The 20,000-nt window shown below is 39.2% G+C and overlaps 1 protein-coding gene across 5 annotated transcripts in view; it reads right to left on the minus strand.

Annotated features, from left to right (window-relative positions):
* Positions 1-20,000, minus strand: part of LOC115224915 (unconventional myosin-XVIIIa) — a 324,165-nt gene that overhangs the window by 43,433 nt on the left and 260,732 nt on the right. For all 5 annotated transcript variants that reach the window (XM_036513802.1, XM_029795876.2, XM_036513801.1 and 2 more), the window contains 6 exons: positions 19,594-19,737; positions 16,235-16,324; positions 15,922-16,041; positions 13,284-13,398; positions 10,400-10,527; positions 3,371-3,525 (listed from right to left, as the gene is read on the minus strand). In XM_036513802.1, coding sequence (XP_036369695.1) covers positions 3,371-3,525; positions 10,400-10,527; positions 13,284-13,398; positions 15,922-16,041; positions 16,235-16,324; positions 19,594-19,737 — 752 coding nt within the window. The remainder of the gene's footprint in view (positions 1-3,370; positions 3,526-10,399; positions 10,528-13,283; positions 13,399-15,921; positions 16,042-16,234; positions 16,325-19,593; positions 19,738-20,000) is intronic.

Genomic DNA, 20,000 nt, shown 5'->3' on the forward strand with positions numbered 1-20,000 from the left:
AATTATATGCATATATACATATATATATGTATATACCTACATATATATGTATATATACATGCATATATGGGTACAGGACATAAAAAAAAATGTGGACACAATGAGGAATGAAAACATAAAAACAAAAACATAGAAAATGAACTTTTTTTTCGAACAAAGAAAAAGACAGAGAACCAAAACATGCAACATAAAGAATATTCCCTTCATCAGTTGTCCCTGTTTCATCTCTGCATTTCAAAGGTAATATATATATATATATATATATATATATATATATATACACACACACAACACAAGGAAACAGAAATTTTTTTGGTATTATTCATTCTCCATTACGTGTTTCATTTTCTAGTAGGAATTACAAAGATGTTAGAGAGACATGTAAGGAATTTACTATTGGGTTGTTCAGAAAGTTTGTGCTTGATTATTAAAGGAAAGGAAAAGGTCAATAAATACTTGCCATTACATTTTTAATCAACCAAATATGAACCATCTGGCCACTTAACTTCCCAAACTACAAGCCCCTTGATTATTATGTGTGGGGCACAGTTGAGTAGAGACCAAAAAAACTCTTTGTAACACCAAAGATGAACTGAAGGCAAGGATTATGGCAACATTCACCAACTTATACAAGGAGACTGTCCAGAAGAGTTGCAGGAGATTCTGAAGTCGTTGGGAGGCCATGGTTGAAGCCAATGGTGATTTCATTGAATGAATTTACTCTTTACTATTTCAAGATATTTTTATGTAATTTTGGTAAATATATCTGTTAAAATGAGATGCCAGTGATATTCTCATTTTTGTGTAATTTAGACACTGCACCCTGTATATATATAATAATATTAATAATATTATTATACACTCCAAGGAATCCTTACAGTCCTGAGTAGCACACATGGAATTACACAATGGAAAAATTCACCAAGTGACTAATAACTTATTGTAGACACAAACGTTAGATACTGACTACTGTAGTTAGCTGACATCTGGACCCAAACTGTGACTAACACGGTATCTGCCTGGATAATATATCCCTCCTAACTCACTTTATATACACACACACATACACACACACACATGCGTGCACACACACACACATATAGGGAGAGTTTACGGAAAAAAACAAAAGACGAAGACAGGTGGTGTACAAAACAAACAGATGTATTAGTATAATGCTCAGGAATAGAAAAAGTCTTTTACGTTTCGAGCCTATGCTCTTCTACAGAAAGGGGCACAGAAAAAACAAGGAGAGAAAAAAATGTGTGTAGTGGCTAACGATCTATCATATATATATATATATATATATATATTCACAGAAAGAAAGATAGATAGATAGATAGTCACATACACACAACATATATATATTATTTATTCACTTGGTTTCAATGTCCAATGTAAACCTGTCTCAGAGAGGAATTGATTCTGAAACAAGATTTTATGGCTGGGTGCTCTTTTCATTGCCAAATCTCACCTGTTTTTCAAGGAAGATATTTTTATATTACACAAGTCTTTGAATGTATAGAATAACTGGTTATAATAATCAGTAAGTGAAATATCAACATTCAATCACACACACACACACATGTATACATATCACCATCATCATCATCATCAGAACTGTTTCAACATTCAAGTTTCCATGCTTGCCTGAGCCATATGGAATTTGTTAGGTAGATTTTCTATAGCTAGATACCCCCTCTGTCACAATCCTCATCTGGTTTGGAGACAGATATTTTTCCATGGTCAGGCATGTTTTCAAGGAAGACAAACAACCCCACCAGTATGATGATGATGCTCATTAAAGACCATCATGTGATATCTAGACAATTATACACACGTTTGGCAGGCTTCTTTCAGTTTCCATTTACTAAATCTATTCACAAGGCTTTGATCAGCCAGTGTTACTATGGTAAAAGGGATTTGCCTTAGGTGCCATGCAGTGGGACTGAACTGAAGGCCACATGATTGGGAAGCAAGCTCTACAACCCCACAGCCATGCCATACATGCGCACGTGTGTGTGTGGGGTGAAGAGGAGTGTCTTGAGTCCTCCTGCATGGAACAACCTCTCTTGTGCTAGTAGTAAGATAAAACACACCCAGTCCACAATGTAAGACTTACATTACATTAAAGTTGGTATCTTCTGTTGGCTGCTGTGTGTTCAAGCTGACAAGGCCTGGGACGACTTGTCCAACCCAGGCCAATGTGGGAAAACATCCATAAAATTATGATGATGTAAAATGGTGATTATTCCAAACACAATGTTTATTTTATTTGTGACAGTCACACTTTTTTTCTTTAACTTCTTAATATTTAACTTGCATTTCAAAAACCTACTATAAAAGGAACAAATGCCCACATTCATGTATACAAACATAATAGAAGTCTAGGGAGAGTTAACAAAAAAAACAAAAGACGAAGACAGGTGGTGTACAAAACAAACAGATGTATTAGTATAACGCTCAGGAATAGAAAAAGTCTTTTATGTTTCGAGCCTATGCTCTTCTACAGAAAGGGACATAGAAAAAACAAGGAGAGAAAAATAATATAAGTCTATCTTGTCTGTGATGATGGTACATACTTAAATGGAGGGGCAGTGCCCATGACCTTTTTCAAGTCATTTGAGACCAGTGGAAGGCAGAAAAGAATTAGAGATCTGATCCAAATGCTTCCAATAAAGTGAGTTCTACTAAAGTATGCTCAGAGGTAGGTGATGGTGTTAAAATCAGGCAACAGATTAACTGTGTTCCTGTGTATGATACATACACACACTCAAACACATAGTCTTCACAAACATTATACACACAAAAAAGCCTCTCTTTCTTACTTTCTTTCTTTCTTTCTCCCTCTCTCTCCACACACACACACATACAAAACAGTCTCTCTACACACAAACAAAAAACAAATTCTACACTAATGCAGGAGGCGCAGGAGTGGCTGTGTGGTAAGTAGCTTGCTTACCAACCACATGGTTCCGGGTTCAGTCCCACTGCGCGGCACCTTGGGCAAGTGTCTTCTACTATAGCATCGGGCTGACCAAAGCCCTGTGAGTGGATTTGGTAGACGGAAACTGAAAAAAGCCTGTCGCATATACGTATACATATATGTGTGTGTGTGTGTGTCTGTGTGTTTGTGTGTCTGTGTGTTTGAGTGTCTGTGTTTGTGCCCCCAACATCGCTTGACAACTGATGCTGGTGTGTTTACGTCCCCGTCACTTAAAGGTTCGGCAAAAAAGACCGATAGAATAAGTACTAGGCTTACAAAGAATAAGTCCTGGGGGGTTGATTTGCTCGACTTAAAGGCGGTGCTCCAGCATGGCCGCAGTCAAATTACTGAAACAAGTAAAAGAGTAATGTACACACACACACGTACCTTCTTTGCTTTCTTTCTAGGTCGTTATTGCGAGATGTTTGTTCATCAAGATGTCGCTTAATATCTTGCATTTCAGCATTCAGTTTTGTGCATTTCTTCTTCTGACTGCACACCTGTTGACGTAGCGTTTCTTTCTCCTCTGTTGTCTCCTGATACTGCAATAACAACACATAACAATAACTGGACTGAACACCAAAATAACATTCAAGATTTATTGTGTCATAAGACAGATTTATGGGAGGAACTACGGGGTACTATAGTTACACCACTATGGATGAGGTACTGCCTTATATATGTGAGGCAAGTTACGTTCCCGTAACTTAGCAGTTCAGAAAAAGTGACCAATAGATTGCATATAGCGTGGGGACGCTGGCAACGGGTAGTGTCAGAGCTATGCCGTAAGGAACTTCGGTTCCTGGTAGGGCCACCAAAGGCAGATTGGTCTGACACCGAGTGGTATTAGGGCCACAACCTGGCAGACGGGGCTCTGGTGAAAATCCTCGGAGTGTCTGTTTCGGCAACCAGTGGCTCCTCAGTCGTTCTGCCCCTGCGTCTGCGGACAATCTGCGGCAAACAGGATGTCTCTACATGCAGGATTGTTGGGGACCGCTTGTCAAATACACATATTCCCATAAAACTTCTTCCATGAATTCTCAATAGCGAATACAATGCCTCGAGGGTGGTGGAAGAAGCCGACTCAATCCGCCAAGGGGGAATGTCGCCACAAGTACAAGTAAGTATACTAGGCTTAGAAAGAATAAGTCCTGGGGTTGATTTTATATATCATCATAATTCACATCCACTTTTCCATGCTTGCATGGATTGAACAAGTTTTATTGAGGAAGATTTTGTCATTGGGTATGACTATATATATATATATATATATATATATATATATACGACAGGCTTCTTTCAGTTTCCGTCTACCAAATCTACTCACAAGGTTTTGGTCGGCTCAAGGCTATAGTACTAGACACTTGCCCAAGGTGCCACGCAGTGGAACTAAACCTGGAACCATGTGGTTCGTAAGCAAGCTACTTACCAAACAGCCACTCCTACGCCTGTGTGTGTTTGGAAAAGAAAATAAATTTGATAAAGCTACCAGAATGAGAGTGAGTGTGTGTGTGTGTGTGAAAAATGTGTGTAGGTTTGACATACGAGTAAATACTCAAAAAACATGAAGGGAAATAAAGAATAAAGGTCAACTGATGCAAGTGGAGGTTGACAAGGATAAGCTATTACAATGACCTTTTCCTAACAGCCTTTCACTTCAACAGCATTTTATGCCTCAATCCCTTCCATAACATGTTCTAGTTTTTTGTCTTTTTCATCTCCCATTCAATGTTTCATATAATTCTGCCTTTTTATTCATTATTCACAGTTGTACACAAACTCAGGTTATCTCCCTTCATTTCCAACCCCCCCCCCCCATGCCATCTCACTAACTTTTATCTTTTACTTGTTTCAGTCATTGGGACTGTCACCATATTCTAGCGACACCTTGAATGATTTTACTTGAAGAAATCTACTCTAGTATTTAGTTTTCTAAGCCTCATACTTACTCTATCAGTTTCTTTTACACAGCTGCTAAATACTGGGGATGTAAGCAAACCAACACTGGTTGTCATGCAATGAGCAGGGGAGACAAGCGCAAGCACACACACACACACACACAAAATGGGTTTTCACAGTTTCTGTCTGTCACATGATGTCAAGAAACAGATACCTATTTCTTTACTGCCCACAAGGAGCTACACACAGAGGGGACAAACAAGGACAGACAAACGGATTAAGTCGATTATATTGACTCCAGTGCGTAACTGGTACTTAATTTATCGACCCCCGAAAGGATGAAAGGCAAAGTCGACCTCGGCGGAATTTGAACTCAGAACGTAGCGGCAGACGAAATACCTATTTCTTTACTACCCACAAGGGGCTAAATGCAGAGGGGAGAAACAAGGACAGACAAACGGATTAAGTCGATTATATTGACTCCAGTGCGTAACTGGTACTTGATTTATCGACCCCCGAAAGGATGAAAGGCAAAGTCGACCTCGGCGGAATTTGAACTCAGAGCGTAGCGGCAGACGAAATACCTATTTCTTTACTACCCACAAGGGGCTAAATGCAGAGGGGAGAAACAAGGACAGACAAACGGATTAAGTCGATTATATCGACTCCAGTGCGTAACTGGTACTTGATTTATCGACCCCCGAAAGGATGAAAGGCAAAGTCGACCTCGGCGGAATTTGAACTCAGAACGTAGCGGCAGACGAAATACCTATTTCTTTACTACCCACAAGGGGCTAATGCAGAGGGGAGAAACAAGGACAGACAAACGGATAAGTCGATTATATCGACTCCAGTGCGTAACTGGTACTTGATTTATCGACCCCCAAGGAGGATGAAAGGCAAAGTCGACCTCGGCGGAATTTGAACTCAGGCGTAGCGGCAGACGAAACCTATTTCTTTACTACCCACAAGGGGCTAAATGCAGAGGGGAGAAACAAGGACAGACAAACGGATTAAGTCGATTATATCGACTCCAGTGCGTAACTGGTACTTGATTTATCGACCCCGAAAGGATGAAAAGCAAAGTCGACCTCGGCGGAATTTGAACTCAGAACGTAGCGGCAGACGAAATACCTATTTCTTTACTACCCACAAGGGGCTAAATGCAGAGGGGAGAAACAAGGACAGACAAACGGATTAAGTCGATTATATTGACTCCAGTGCGTAACTGGTACTTGATTTATCGACCCCCGAAAGGATGAAAGGCAAAGTCAACCTTGGCAGAATTTGAACTCAGAACGTAGCGGCAGACGAAATACTGCTAAGCATTTCGCCCGGCGTGCTAACGTTTCTGCCCACACACACCACGTACATCCACACATGCATATATAACAGGTTTCTTTCAGGTTCTATCTACCAAATTCACTTACAAGGCATTGGTCAGCCTGGGACTATATCAAAAGACACTTGCCCAAAGTCTCAAGGTGCTACACATGTTGGATTGAACTTGAAACCATGTGGTTACAAAGCATGCATCTAACCAACGCAATCATGCTTGTGCCTTTTCAACAATAAATATGTGTGTGTGTGTGTCTATGTTTTAATCAGCGTACTAAAAGACATATACCCAAAGTCCAAATAATCAATCTTTATTTACGTATACATGTGTGAGTGTGTGTGTGTACATATACATACACACACACACACACACACATATATATACATACATATATATACATACACAAACACATATACACATATATATATGCAGGTGGCACGTAAAAAGCACCCACTACACTCACGGTGTGGTTGGCGTTAGGAAGGGCATCCAGCCGTAGAAACACTGCCTGATGAAGCTTTCCGGCTTCACAGACCCCAGTTGAACCATCCAACCCATGCTAGCATGGAAAACGGATGCTAAATGATGATGATGATACATACAGAGTCTATTTACAAATTATATACTATTTATTTATTATTTCGTACTTTTGTTAGTTCTAGGTAAATGTTTTATCGTATCTTTAATTTTTTTCTATATGGTATGATTTAAGTATATCATTGTTGAATTGCTACATGGTGGTTCTTTAATTTACACACACACGCACACTCAAGCCTCAGTCTATTGCCAATATTCTATATTCTAAGATTTTCCATAGCTGCACCTCTGTTATATTTTCTATCATATTCTCTAACTCAATCCTTTTTTGTTTTGACAATTTGTTCAATGAAACCTGTAGACTGAAACATGCTGCAGTTTTGTCACAGATCATTAAAATTAACTACTCTAAATATTCTCATTGATTTTACAGAGTGAGTCTTTTTGGTTGGTGATGGATACTAGTAATAGGGGGAGGAGAGAGAAAGGGAGAGAAGGGGAGGAAATGGGAAACAGAAGGGAGGTAAGTGGAGACAGAAGAGAAAGAATGAGAGTGGTGAGAGAGAGGTGGTGTTAGAGAGGGAATGTGAGAGTAACATACAGTGAGGGAGTGAGAGTCACTAGAAAATCTGCCAGAATAAGTGAAACAATAGAATGTTTACAAAATAGATTCAGTCTGACATCTCTTACTTGCCATGTCTCTGCTTTATTCTAAAAGATGGGCAGAAGGGGTGGGAGTGTCAACTGATGATACTCTCAGGTCTGAGAGTACAAACAGATCCAAAAACCAAGTCTCTCTTTCTGGAAGGAATCAGCTATGTTCAGAGCTGGAGAGAGATGGCTACACCAAATCTATGAAAGAAATGAACAAGAGACACTGTGTGCCATGATAGTGTCTTTAGGACTACATCAAGGCAAAGAGAGAGAGAGAGAAAGAGAGAGAGTATTTCTTTATTCACCATAAGGTTGAGAAAAAGAGGGGACAATATGGGGACAGACAAAACAAACATTGGGGTCAGGGCATCGAATGAGACGAAACATATGAATAAACAAACAATTAAAATATATACAATTAAATGAGGATGCGTGATTAACAAAAAATGAAGTGGAGGACGTGGTTGACCCCACAAACCACATACTCACACTGAAGACTTTGCTTTCTCCTTTTTTACATTCTTGATTAAACTGGTTCTTTCACTCGCAACATACTTGCTATAGACTTCCATCTTTTACGAAACACACTTTGCGACAGGCATTTCTTCTCCAGCCTTATTTTTCGTTTCAAGTGGAAAACGAAAAAGTCGATTAGCTCGAGACTGGAGATAAACATGCCTGTTGCAATTCCTTTCACTCTGGTCTTCCATACTACTTCTTTCGCCACAGCAACTACCAAGAGAAAACAGGCTTGCTCCTCCCTATTCAGGGAGGTTGGCGGAACTATCTTAATTACAAATTCACTCGACAGTTGTACTCTTCTCGAATGCGACAGCAGGTGTTCGACATAAGCCCAGAGTTCAGTCACCTTGGGGCATTGCACAATCGCGTGCAGGACAGTTTCACTGTCCCTCTCACATCTTGCACAAACCGACGAAGGTGCACACCCATGTCTAAAGAGCTTATCTCGAACTGGTAAAGCTCCTCTGTAACATTGCCAGGCCAGGGACTTCTGGTAATTATCCATAGGCCCCGGACAGAATGTTCTTTGGAACAGGCTGGATGCCCTTCCTAACGCCAACCACTCCGTGAGTGTAGTGGGTGCTTTTTACGTGCCACCTGCACAGGTGCCAGACGAGGCTGGCAAATGACCATGATCGGATGGTGCCACCGGCACGGAGGCCAGTTGGGGCAGTGCTGGCAACGGCCACGTTCGGATGATTCTCTTACGTGCCAGACAAAACAGTGCCATAAAACAGTGTCTCAATAATATATGTACATCTAACCTATGCAAGCATAGTGAAATGGATATAAAATGAACACACATATGAGTGTATATGTCTATTTTATACATCGAAAACTTACTACAGACACACAGGTTGTATATATACAACCACATATATACACACTGAGATTCACACACAAAACACAAATTTAGTATTGATTTTGCTGTTATTTAATTTGACTGTTTCTCATCACAGAATGATGAGAAGATCACAAATTGAAGATGTTGAAAGCAAACTACTGCTGAGATCTTAAGCTCTTTACTACTGAAGGGTTTCTTTTTATACATGGAAGCTACTGAAAATAGAATCTACAAATTGCGACATGACAAACCATTTAAAAAACAAATTTTGTACTGAATTGGCTGACTAATTAATTAAAGGCGGACTTAACTTGGGAAGACATCAGCCAGGTAAATAAACAGATATTTGACAAAACAACTGACTTAACTAGCAGCAAGACAAATAAGGTTTATCTAAGCTCCTCTCATCCAGAACTTTCCTATAGCAGCAGCTTGGAAGGTAAAATTTTGGACTGGTTTGTTCAAACAGCAGTCAAGGACAAAATTGAAATTTCCAATAGGGGACAGTAACAAATGTGGTTTATGTGTTTACGATGAGAGAGTATTTCTTTATTCACCATAAGGTTGAGAAAAAGAGGGGACAATACGGGGACAGACAAAACAAACGTTGGGGTCAGGGTATCGAATGAGACGAAACGTATGAATAAACAAACAATTAAAATATATACAATTAAGTGAGAATGAGTGATTAACAAAAACAATGAAGCGGAGGACGCGGTTGACCCCACAAATCACATACTCACAGAGAGGAAATGGTTGATTGATCAACCTGGTAGAAATTGCAGTTAAATCCTGCTTTCAAATAAACTCACATTATGTAGTCTTAGATATGCAATGTGTGAAGAAAAGAAAGGATGATTGTGACTGGAAAATCTGATCATAGATCTGCTAGATGAATGTTCACCAGAAGTTAAAAGCAACAGTTATGTATGTGGCGATACAGACACAAAGAAGAGGGTGACAGCGAGACACATGACAGTAACACAGGGGTTTGAGACACAGGGACGGTAGCACAAGTCAGAGAAACTAAAAAAGGGAACACAGGGATCTGAGAAACAAGAGTCAAAGAGACAGGAGGAGATAGAAAACAGATAAACAACAGTCAGGGAGATAGAGAAGATTGAAGCAGGAGACATTGAGACAGGTGTTAAACAGGGTCATTGAGACAGGTGTTAGACAGGGTCATTGAGACAGGTGTTAGAGAGGGTCATTGAGATAGGTGTTAAACAGGGTCATTGAGACAGGTGTTAGACAGGGTCATTGAGACAGGTGTTAGAGAGGGTCATTGAAACAGGTTAGACAGGTGTTAGACAGGGTCATTGAGACAGGTGTTAAAGAGGGTCATTGAGATAGGTGTTAGAGAGGGTCATTGAGATAGGTGTTAGGGAGGGTCACTGAGACAGGTGTTAGAGAGGGTCACTGAGACAGGTGTTAGAGAGGGTCATTGAGACAGGAGTTAGGGAGGGTCATTGAGATAGGTGGATATTGAGACAAGAGTCAGTGAAACAGGGGTCGAGAAAACATGAGTCAATGAGATTGGGGTTATTGATATAGGGGATACTGATGCAAGAGACATTAACGCTGGGCTCAAGGGACAGAACAGTGAAATAGTAACAAATACCCTTTTCTCTAGATGTCGCTTAATGTTCTGTTCCTGTTGTAGTTCTTCCTCGTGTTGATGTTGTAGTTGTTGTTTCAGGAAGTGAAGCTCTTTCCGGGATTTCTCGTAGCGTTCTTTGTAAACACTCTCTGTAAACAGACCATCGAGATTGAGACACTGTAACTAGTGAGAACAACAGTGGTCCACACACACATACTCACACACACACACACACACACACACACACACACACCTACGTCTCAAAACCCTGAAATGCTGTCAAGATGTTTTAATAACAGTAACAACAACAATAATATTGATAATAAGAATATAATCCACTACAATAACAGGTGTATTGATTAAAATGATGAAAAAAAGATGCAAGCAAATTCAAAACACAAAACCCCAGGACTTACACACGCACAACACCAAAAGGTGGAAGTGCTAGTTACTGCTTACATATTAGGTAGAGAACCTCTGGAATTACAGACACAACCTACAGAAAATAATACTACTGGGTACTGGCCATAAATTATATAGAGTACCTTAGGACTTACACATATACTCTTTCTCTTTTACTTGTTTCAGTCATTTGACTGTGGCCATGCTGGAGCACCGCCTTTAGTCGAGCAACCCAGGACTTATTCTTTGGAAGCCTAGTACTCATTCTACCGGTCTCTTTTGCCGAACAGCTAAGTTACGGGGATGTAAACACACCACCAAGCGATGTTGGGGAGGGGGGGCAAACACAGACACACAAACATATACACACACATACATACATATATGTGTATGTGTGTATATATATATATAATATATACATACATACATATATGTATATGTGTGTATATATATATATATATATATACATACATACATGTATATGTGTGTATATATATATATATATATATATACATACATACATATATGTATATATATACATACATACATACATACATACATATATGTATATATACATACATACATACATATATGTATATATATATATATACATACATACATGTATATATATACATACATACATACATATATACATACATATATGTATATATATATATATATATATATATATATACAAACATATATGCATATATATATACATACATACATACATACATGCATATATATATATACATACATATATGCATATATATATACATATATGCATATATATATATATATATATATATATACACATATAAATATATACTCATATATATATATATATATATATATACACACACACATACTCATATATATATATACACACACATACATACATATATACGACGGGCTTCTTTCAGTTTCCATCTACCAAATCCATTCACAAGGCTTTGGTCGACCTGAAGCTATAGTAGAAGACACTTATGCAAGGTGCCACGCAGTGGGAACGAACCCAGAACCATGTGGTTGGGAAGCAAGCTACTTATCACACAGCCACTAGGCACAGTAGACATTTATGTACTCTACCATCAATACAACAGAACACAAAATCAAAACCAAATACCTCACATGCCCAAAGCACACAGAACTTGGTAATGCTGTCAAAGCATGACAAAAATAAAACCTATGAAAGAATAATGATTCTTTTTACTACGATCCTGAAATTTTGGGGGAGTGGGCGAGTCAATTATATCGACCCCAGAGCTCAAGGGTGCTTAATTTATTGACCCTGAAAGGATGAAAAGCAAAGTTGACCTGGGCAGAATTTGAATATACAGTCACCGAGAAGAAATGCTGCTGAGCAGAGCATTCTGTCTGGTATGCTTAATGATTCTGCCGGCCCACAACCTTAAAAAAAAAATAGTGATTTCAAATTCTGGCACAAGGCCAGCAATTTGAGGTAAGGGTTTAAGTGGATTACATTGACCCTAGTGCTCAACTAATACTTATTTTATTGACCCCGCTGAAAGGGTGAAAGGTAAAGTCAATATTGGCAGAACTTGAACTTAGAATGTAAAGGTAGATGAAATGCTGCTAAGCATTTTGCCTGACATGCTAATGGTTGTTGCAAAGCATTTTGTCCAATGTGTTGATAATTCTGTCTCCTCACCACCACATTATTATTATTATTATTATTATTATAGTGGTTGGCTACACTCACAGAGTGGTTGGCGTTAGGAAGTGCATCCAGCTGTAGAAACACTGCCAGATCAGACTGGAGCCTGGTGCAGCCTCCTGGCTTCTCAGACCCCAGTTGAACTGTCCAACCCATGCTAGCATGGAAAGCGGACGTTAAACGATGATGATGATATTATTATTATTAATGGCCTCACAGAGGAACTGACGAAGACCGAGACCTCTGAGATATGCTATGGCTGTGAAGACCCGACAAATGAAGTGAGTTCATGGCTCACAGGACGGCCTGCTGTGCTAACCTTGGATCGTAGAGTGACCTGCTGTTCTTTTGGAGACCTTTTGAGTCAAGTACGTCAGCACCAACATCAAAATAAATACCAGACGAAATACCTATTTCTTTATTACCCACAAGGGGCTAAAGACAGAGGGGACAAACAAGGACAGACATAGGTATTAAGTCGATTACATCGACCCCAGTGCATAACTGGTACTTATTTAATTGATCCCGAAAGGATGAAAGGCAAAGTCGACCTCGGTGGAATTTGAACTCACAATGTAGTGGCAGACGAAATACCATTAGGCATTTCGCCCGCTGTGCTAACGTTTCTGCCAGCTTGCCGACTTCTTAGCAATTCTTAGTAGGATTTCACCAGTTCTCTGAGAAAAAAATAAAAGATGGGAATCTCTCTAACCATACGTCTGCTTGGCCAAGGCTGACTGTGGATTAAATAGCAAATGAACTCTAATCCTACACAAGAGCAACATTTGGGAAGAAGATATATATTTAATATTTAAGAAAACTCACCATCAGCTGTATCTTCTTCTGCATCACCATCAAATGAGGTTGCCTGCCAAAGACGACATTGCATCACTTCACGCTCCAGCTTCTCATTTTGTCGACGTGTCTGATTGTATTTACCCTGTGGATGAAAGGTCACAGACACACTTCAGATAGTTGGTGAAATAATGTTGAATACAGACAGGCCTCTCTCCCTTTCTCTTTCATGTCATTGAGAAATGGAAAATGCAAATATTCAAATTTCATGTCACTAATAACCCCTCTCCTTCCACACAAATACTTATATTTACTTGTCCACTTACAAAGAAACGTCAGTTGTATATCCTACGTACATCCTGCAGAACACAGACTTTCCATCTTTATTACAAAGAGTTAGTTCCCTTGCCTTGAGACTACTATTACCTTCTGAAAACATCACACTACATCACTGTCTATATACCAAGGGTGGGGGAAACTTTATAGAGTGGTGGGCAAAAATTTCCAAAGAAAAAGGTCCTCAGGCAGATCACAAGTTCTAACTCTCATATCTGTGTAAATCTTGTATATATCTATGTATAATTCGATATACATTAATAAAGATAAGTTTAACACATTAAATTAACACGTAACATCTTCATTAATGTCACCACTGAATTTAGGAAGGTTTATATTACTTATGAGATATTTATAAAAGGAAGGTTTATATTACTTATGAGATATTCTAAGAATACTTATGAGATATTCTATATTTTTCAGTTAATATAGTTGGGTCTCAAAGGGGTGGTACAAACCTAGTAATATGTGTTTTATAGTGAAAGCAAAATTTCCATTCAAATAGCAATTGCCGGACAATTTTCTGTTTGAGTCTAACTGTTTTAAGTCATAGAAGAAATGTGACCTATGTCGAAAATAGGCATGGGAATATTGTATAAATTTTATAATTGAAAAATTTACATATTTTGTACATACGAGGCTATAGTAGATGACACTTGACCAAGGTGTTACATAGTGGGACTGTACCCGGAACCATGCTGTTGGTAAGCAAGCTACTTATCACACAGCCACTCCTGTGCCTATACATATATATATTTTGTTTTCATGAAAGCTGCATGGTAGCATCAATAACTACTTTGAAGGAATACTTCACACCTTTTCGGTAATGTTTCCACACTCAGAACATTTTGGAAGATTCTAGGATTTACAAAAATGTTTCATCTAGTAAACCACACCAGATTTTTAGGTGTTTTCACTCAATAAACACTCACAATGCCCGGTCTGGGGATCGAAACCGCGATCTTCCGACCGCGAGTCCACTGCCCTAACCACTGGGCCATTGCGCCTCCACATATATGTATATATATACTCTTTTACTTGTTTCAGTCATTTGACTGCGGCCATGCTGGAGCACCGCCTTTAGTCGAGCAAATCAACCCTGGACCTTATTCTTTGTAAGCCCAGTACTTATTCTATTGGTCTCTTTTGCCGAACCGCTAAGTGATGGGGACGTAAACACACTAGCATCGGTTATCAAGCAATGCTAGGGGGAGAAACACAGACACACAAATGCATATATATATATAATATATATATATATATATATATATACATATATATACATACATATATACGACGGGCTTCTTTCAGTTTCCGTCTACCAAATCCACTCACAAGGCTTTGGTCGGCCCGAGGCTATAGCAGAAGACACTTGCCCAAGATGCCATGCAGTGGGATTGAACCCGGAACCATGTGGTTGGTTAGCAAGCTACTTACCACACAGCCACTCCTGCGCCTATATATATATATATGACAAGCTTCTTTCAGTTTCCATCTACTAAGTCATAAAAAAACAAAAATTTTCTTTAGACAAATGTTTTAAAATGTCATAATATCAAGCAACATGAATTACCTGGACATCCTTGAGTTCCTTTTCAAGACGCATTCGTTCAGCAGTTTCTTGCTCAAGCATTTCAGATGCATGGCTGGTGGTTGTTGCTTCCTCTGCGAGGTCAGCGTTTAATTCTGAGAGCTACAATAACAAAACAGCAACGTGTTTTTAGCAACAATAAAATCCATGCAATACTGGCCATAAAAGCACCATATATCTACAAGGTCTAATAGTTTTATCACTAAGATATAATACAGTAGCGAGTGTGTGTATAGGACATATATCGTAAGAGTTGACAGGAGTATGTGTATGTGTGTACATAAGCAAAACTTACTCTGGAGTCAAGTCGGTCACAGTGTAACTTGTATTCGTTCTTCTCACGTTCAACTTTTTCAAATTTCACCTTCAGTTGTTCCAATTCAGCCTGAAATACAACAGAGATCTTGGGTCACACAAAGATATATATATATATATATATAATATATATATATATATATATGACAAGCTTCTTTCAGTTTCCGTCTACCAATCCACTCACAAGGCTTTGGTCGGCCCGAGGCTATAGCAGAAGACACTTGCCAAAGATGCCATGCAGTGGGACTGAACCCGGAACCATGTGGTTGGTTAGCAAGCTACTTACCACACAGCCACTCCTGCGCCTATATATATATATATATATGACAAGCTTCTTTCAGTTTCCATCTACTAAGTCATAAAAAAACAAAAATTTTCTTTAGACAAATGTTTTAAAATGTCATAATATCAAGCAACATGAATTACCTGGACATCCTTGAGTTCCTTTTCAAGACGCATTCGTTCAGCAGTTTCTTGCTCAAGCATTTCAGATGCATGGCTGGTGGTTGTTGCTTCCTCTGCGAGGTCAGCGTTTAATTCTGAGAGCTACAATAACAAAACAGCAACGTGTTTTTAGCAACAATAAAATCCATGCAATACTGGCCATAAAAGCACCATATATCTACAAGGTCTAATAGTTTTATCACTAAGATATAATACAGTAGCGAGTGTGTGTATAGGACATATATCGTAAGAGTTGACAGGGGTATGTGTATGTGTGTACATAAGCAAAACTTACTCTGGAGTCAAGTCGGTCACAGTGTAACTTGTATTCGTTCTTCTCACGTTCAACTTTTTCAAATTTCACCTTCAGTTGTTCCAATTCAGCCTGAAATACAACAGAGATCTTGGGTCACACAAAGATATATATATATATATATACATATATATAGTTAATCCAAACAAGAAAACACAAAAAAACACAACAACGTGAGGACGTGGAACAAATATAGTATTATTGGATGCTCAGGAAAGAAGGAAGGTTTAACGTTTCGAGCGGAGCTCTTCGTCGGAAACATAGGAGAAGGAAAGCTCCCGAGAAGGGAAGACAGAGGAAAAAAAATCGCCAACGGTACACACGAGGTCACATATATATATATACAGAGAGAGAGAGAGAGAGATAATTAACACTGAAATGCAATAAAGATCTCGGTACAGACAGTCATATAAATATAACAATGACCAGAGACAGAAGATATATATTGTTTGAGAGAGAGAAACAATATTGCTCTCACATGAATGGGATAGTGTTGCAGCTGTTGTTAAATGATAACATCCCAGATTCACATTAATATCCAGGATGTTCATATAACTGGGACAGCACTGCAGATACTAAATGTTAATCTGTGTAACAGTAACAGTAACAACTGTCCAAATATCTGGGGGCAATACTGCTGCTGCTGCTACTACAAGTACCAACATAAGATAACATCCTAAACTGGACATCACTTAAGAACAAAGAAATACTTCCCCCATAATCAGTTGCTGATCTTGTACAAAGCTCAACAAGTAAGATCCAAATTGAAATGTTTCTCAAAAACATCCAGCAGACAAGGTTTTTGTCCCTAAATGTCTGATACCACTTTCATTCCATTTAGCTGGTCATCTTCAACTCAATAAGAATCACAGTCGAACCAATTCTACTATATGGCTCAGAAACCTGGACATTATCAAAGAAGCTTGAGAGACGGTTGGATGGAACTCCTTATGAGAGCTCAAAATCTCTCGTGGAAGAGTCATCCAGCCAAAATGCAAATATATGGGAAACTACCACCTGTATCATCTCTTGTGAAAGGTAGAAGAGTCCAGTTTGCTGGACATTGTTGTAGAGCTGAAAACGAGGTAATTTCTACTCTTCTTCCCTGGAAGCCATCTAATCATGATATCAGAGGGCGCACACTCTCCTACACTGATGTAATCTCCAGGGATCAGGCATCCAGCAACAGGATCTCCGTAATGCCATGATGGACCGTGAAGTCTGGCGTAACATAGTAAATTCCATTGTCTTGACCACGGTCGAACAATGATGATGATGATGAAGCACATTCCAGATTCATTTTCCACTGTCCTAAGCACATTCCAGATGCATTTCCACTGTCCGAAGCACATTCCAGATGCATTTTCCACTGTCCGAAGCACATTCCAGATGGATTTTCCACTGTTCGAAGCACATTCCAGATGGATTTTCCACTGTCCGAAGCACATTCCAGACACATTTTCCACTGTCCGAAGCACATTCAGATGCATTTTCCACTGTCCGAAGCACATTCCAGATGCATTTTCCACTGCCCGAAGCACATTCCAGATGCATTTTCCACTATCCGAAGCCCATTCAAGATGCATTTTCCACTGTCTGAAGCACATTCCAGATGCATTTTCTGCTGTCTGAAGCACATTCCAGATGCATTTTCCACTGTCCAGATGCATTTTCCACTGTCTGGAGCACATTCCAGATGCATTTTCCATTGTCCGAGGCACATTCCAGATGCATTTTCTACTGTCCGAAGCACATTCCAGATGCATTTTCTACTGTTCGAAGCACATTCCAGATGCATTTTCCACTGTCTGAAGCCCATTCAAGATGCATTTTCCACTGTCTGAAGCACATTCCAGATGCATTTTCTGCTGTCTGAAGCACATTCCAGATGCATTTTCTGCTGTCTGAAGCACATTCCAGATGCATTTTCCACTGTCCAGATTTTCCACTGTCCGAAGCACATTCCAGATGCATTTTCCATTGTCCGAGGCACATTCCAGATGCATTTTCTACTATCCGAAGCACATTCCAGATGCATTTTCTACTGTTCGAAGCACATTCCAGATGCATTTTCCACTGTCTGAAGCCCATTCAAGATGCATTTTCCACTGTCTGAAGCACATTCCAGATGCATTTTCTGCTGTCTGAAGCACATTCCAGATGCATTTTCCACTGTCCGAAGCACATTCAAGATGCATTTTCCACTGTCCGAAGCACATTCCAGACGCATTTTCCATTGTCCGAGGCACATTCCAGATGCATTTTCTACTGTCCGAAGCACATTCCAGATGCATTTTCCACTGTCCAAAGCCCATTCAAGATGCATTTTCCACTGTCTGAAGCACATTCCAGATGCATTTTCTGCTGTCTGAAGCACATTCCAGATGCATTTTCCACTGTCCGAAGCACAATCAAGATGCATTTTCCACTGTCCGAAGCACATTCCAGATGCATTTTCCATTGTCCGAGGCACATTCCAGATGCATTTTCTACTGTCCGAAGCACATTCCAGATGCATTTTCCATTGTCCGAGGCACATTCCAGATGCATTTTCTACTGTTCGAAGCACATTCCAGATGCATTTTCCACTGTCCAAAGCACATTCCACAGTTCACTGATTTTTTTCCTTCACCACTTCTACATTTGCAAATTCTGTAGCATCAGCTTTTGTTACTAGTGATGACCTCCGAAAAAAAGGTCTGGATCAACTTCCAACTGTTCTTTCAGTTCAGGACATATATTCAGTTGTGATTGCTTTTGATCTTCTGTGAGCAAGCAAGACACAAATTTTGCTGCAACTTTTTCATTTGCAATTCCTTGCTCAAAATTGGCAGGAGCTCCAGGACACATCAGTCATAGCAACAAGTTCTTTTATTGTTTGACGACGGTCTTTCAAGATCAGGTCATGAATTTTCATGATGTTTTCATTTATTCAGGAGGTCAACAGTTGCCCTGAATGAGGTTGGTACTCAAGTGATAAGTGACCATTCCTAAAGCATGAAAACCACTCATAAACTTGTGTTTTGCTCATGGCAGAGGCCTTGTAAGCTATTTGCCGTTTTGGTCACTGTTTTGACCACTAGAAAACATAATTTTACAGAAGCACACTGTTCCTTCATGACAAATGGCATGGGTGCTTTATTATGTGGCACCGGCAGTGATGCCTTTTACATATACCCACATATATATATATGTGTGTGTGTGTGTGTGTGTGTGTGAAACATATATCTATATTAAACATACTGCATGTATATAACAAAAATTAGATAGAAAGACAGACAGACAAAGATAGATAGATAGATAGATAGATAGGTACAATAACTAAAGTTTAAAGAACTGACCTCTTTGTTTTTTAGTTCCTCCTCAGTTTTGTGGACATTAAGTAGAGGTTTGACCCGGACATACAATCGCCACCATGGCCAGTCTCGGATAAGCATGAATTTTCTCACATTCTTCTGTATACAGCTAATGGCTGTCTGTTGTAGCTGGAATGAACAAAAACAAACAAACATAAACAAAACGTCCTTCAAATTACAACACGAGATTTACGTTCTTAACTGAAGAAAACAATAGCTCAAAATCACTGTGTGTGTGTGTACACATATAGATATAGCATAGTTACCATGGATACAGTACGAGCATTACCAGAGAAATATATACTATAATGAAAATGTGTGTGTGTGTGTGTACACACACACAAGGTGTATTTCAAAAGTTTTGAGAGTTTTTCAAAAGGGACATTTATTAA

Source organism: Octopus sinensis, linkage group LG26 (genome assembly GCF_006345805.1).
Source record: "Octopus sinensis linkage group LG26, ASM634580v1, whole genome shotgun sequence".
NCBI classification, from domain to species: domain Eukaryota; kingdom Metazoa; phylum Mollusca; class Cephalopoda; order Octopoda; family Octopodidae; genus Octopus; species Octopus sinensis.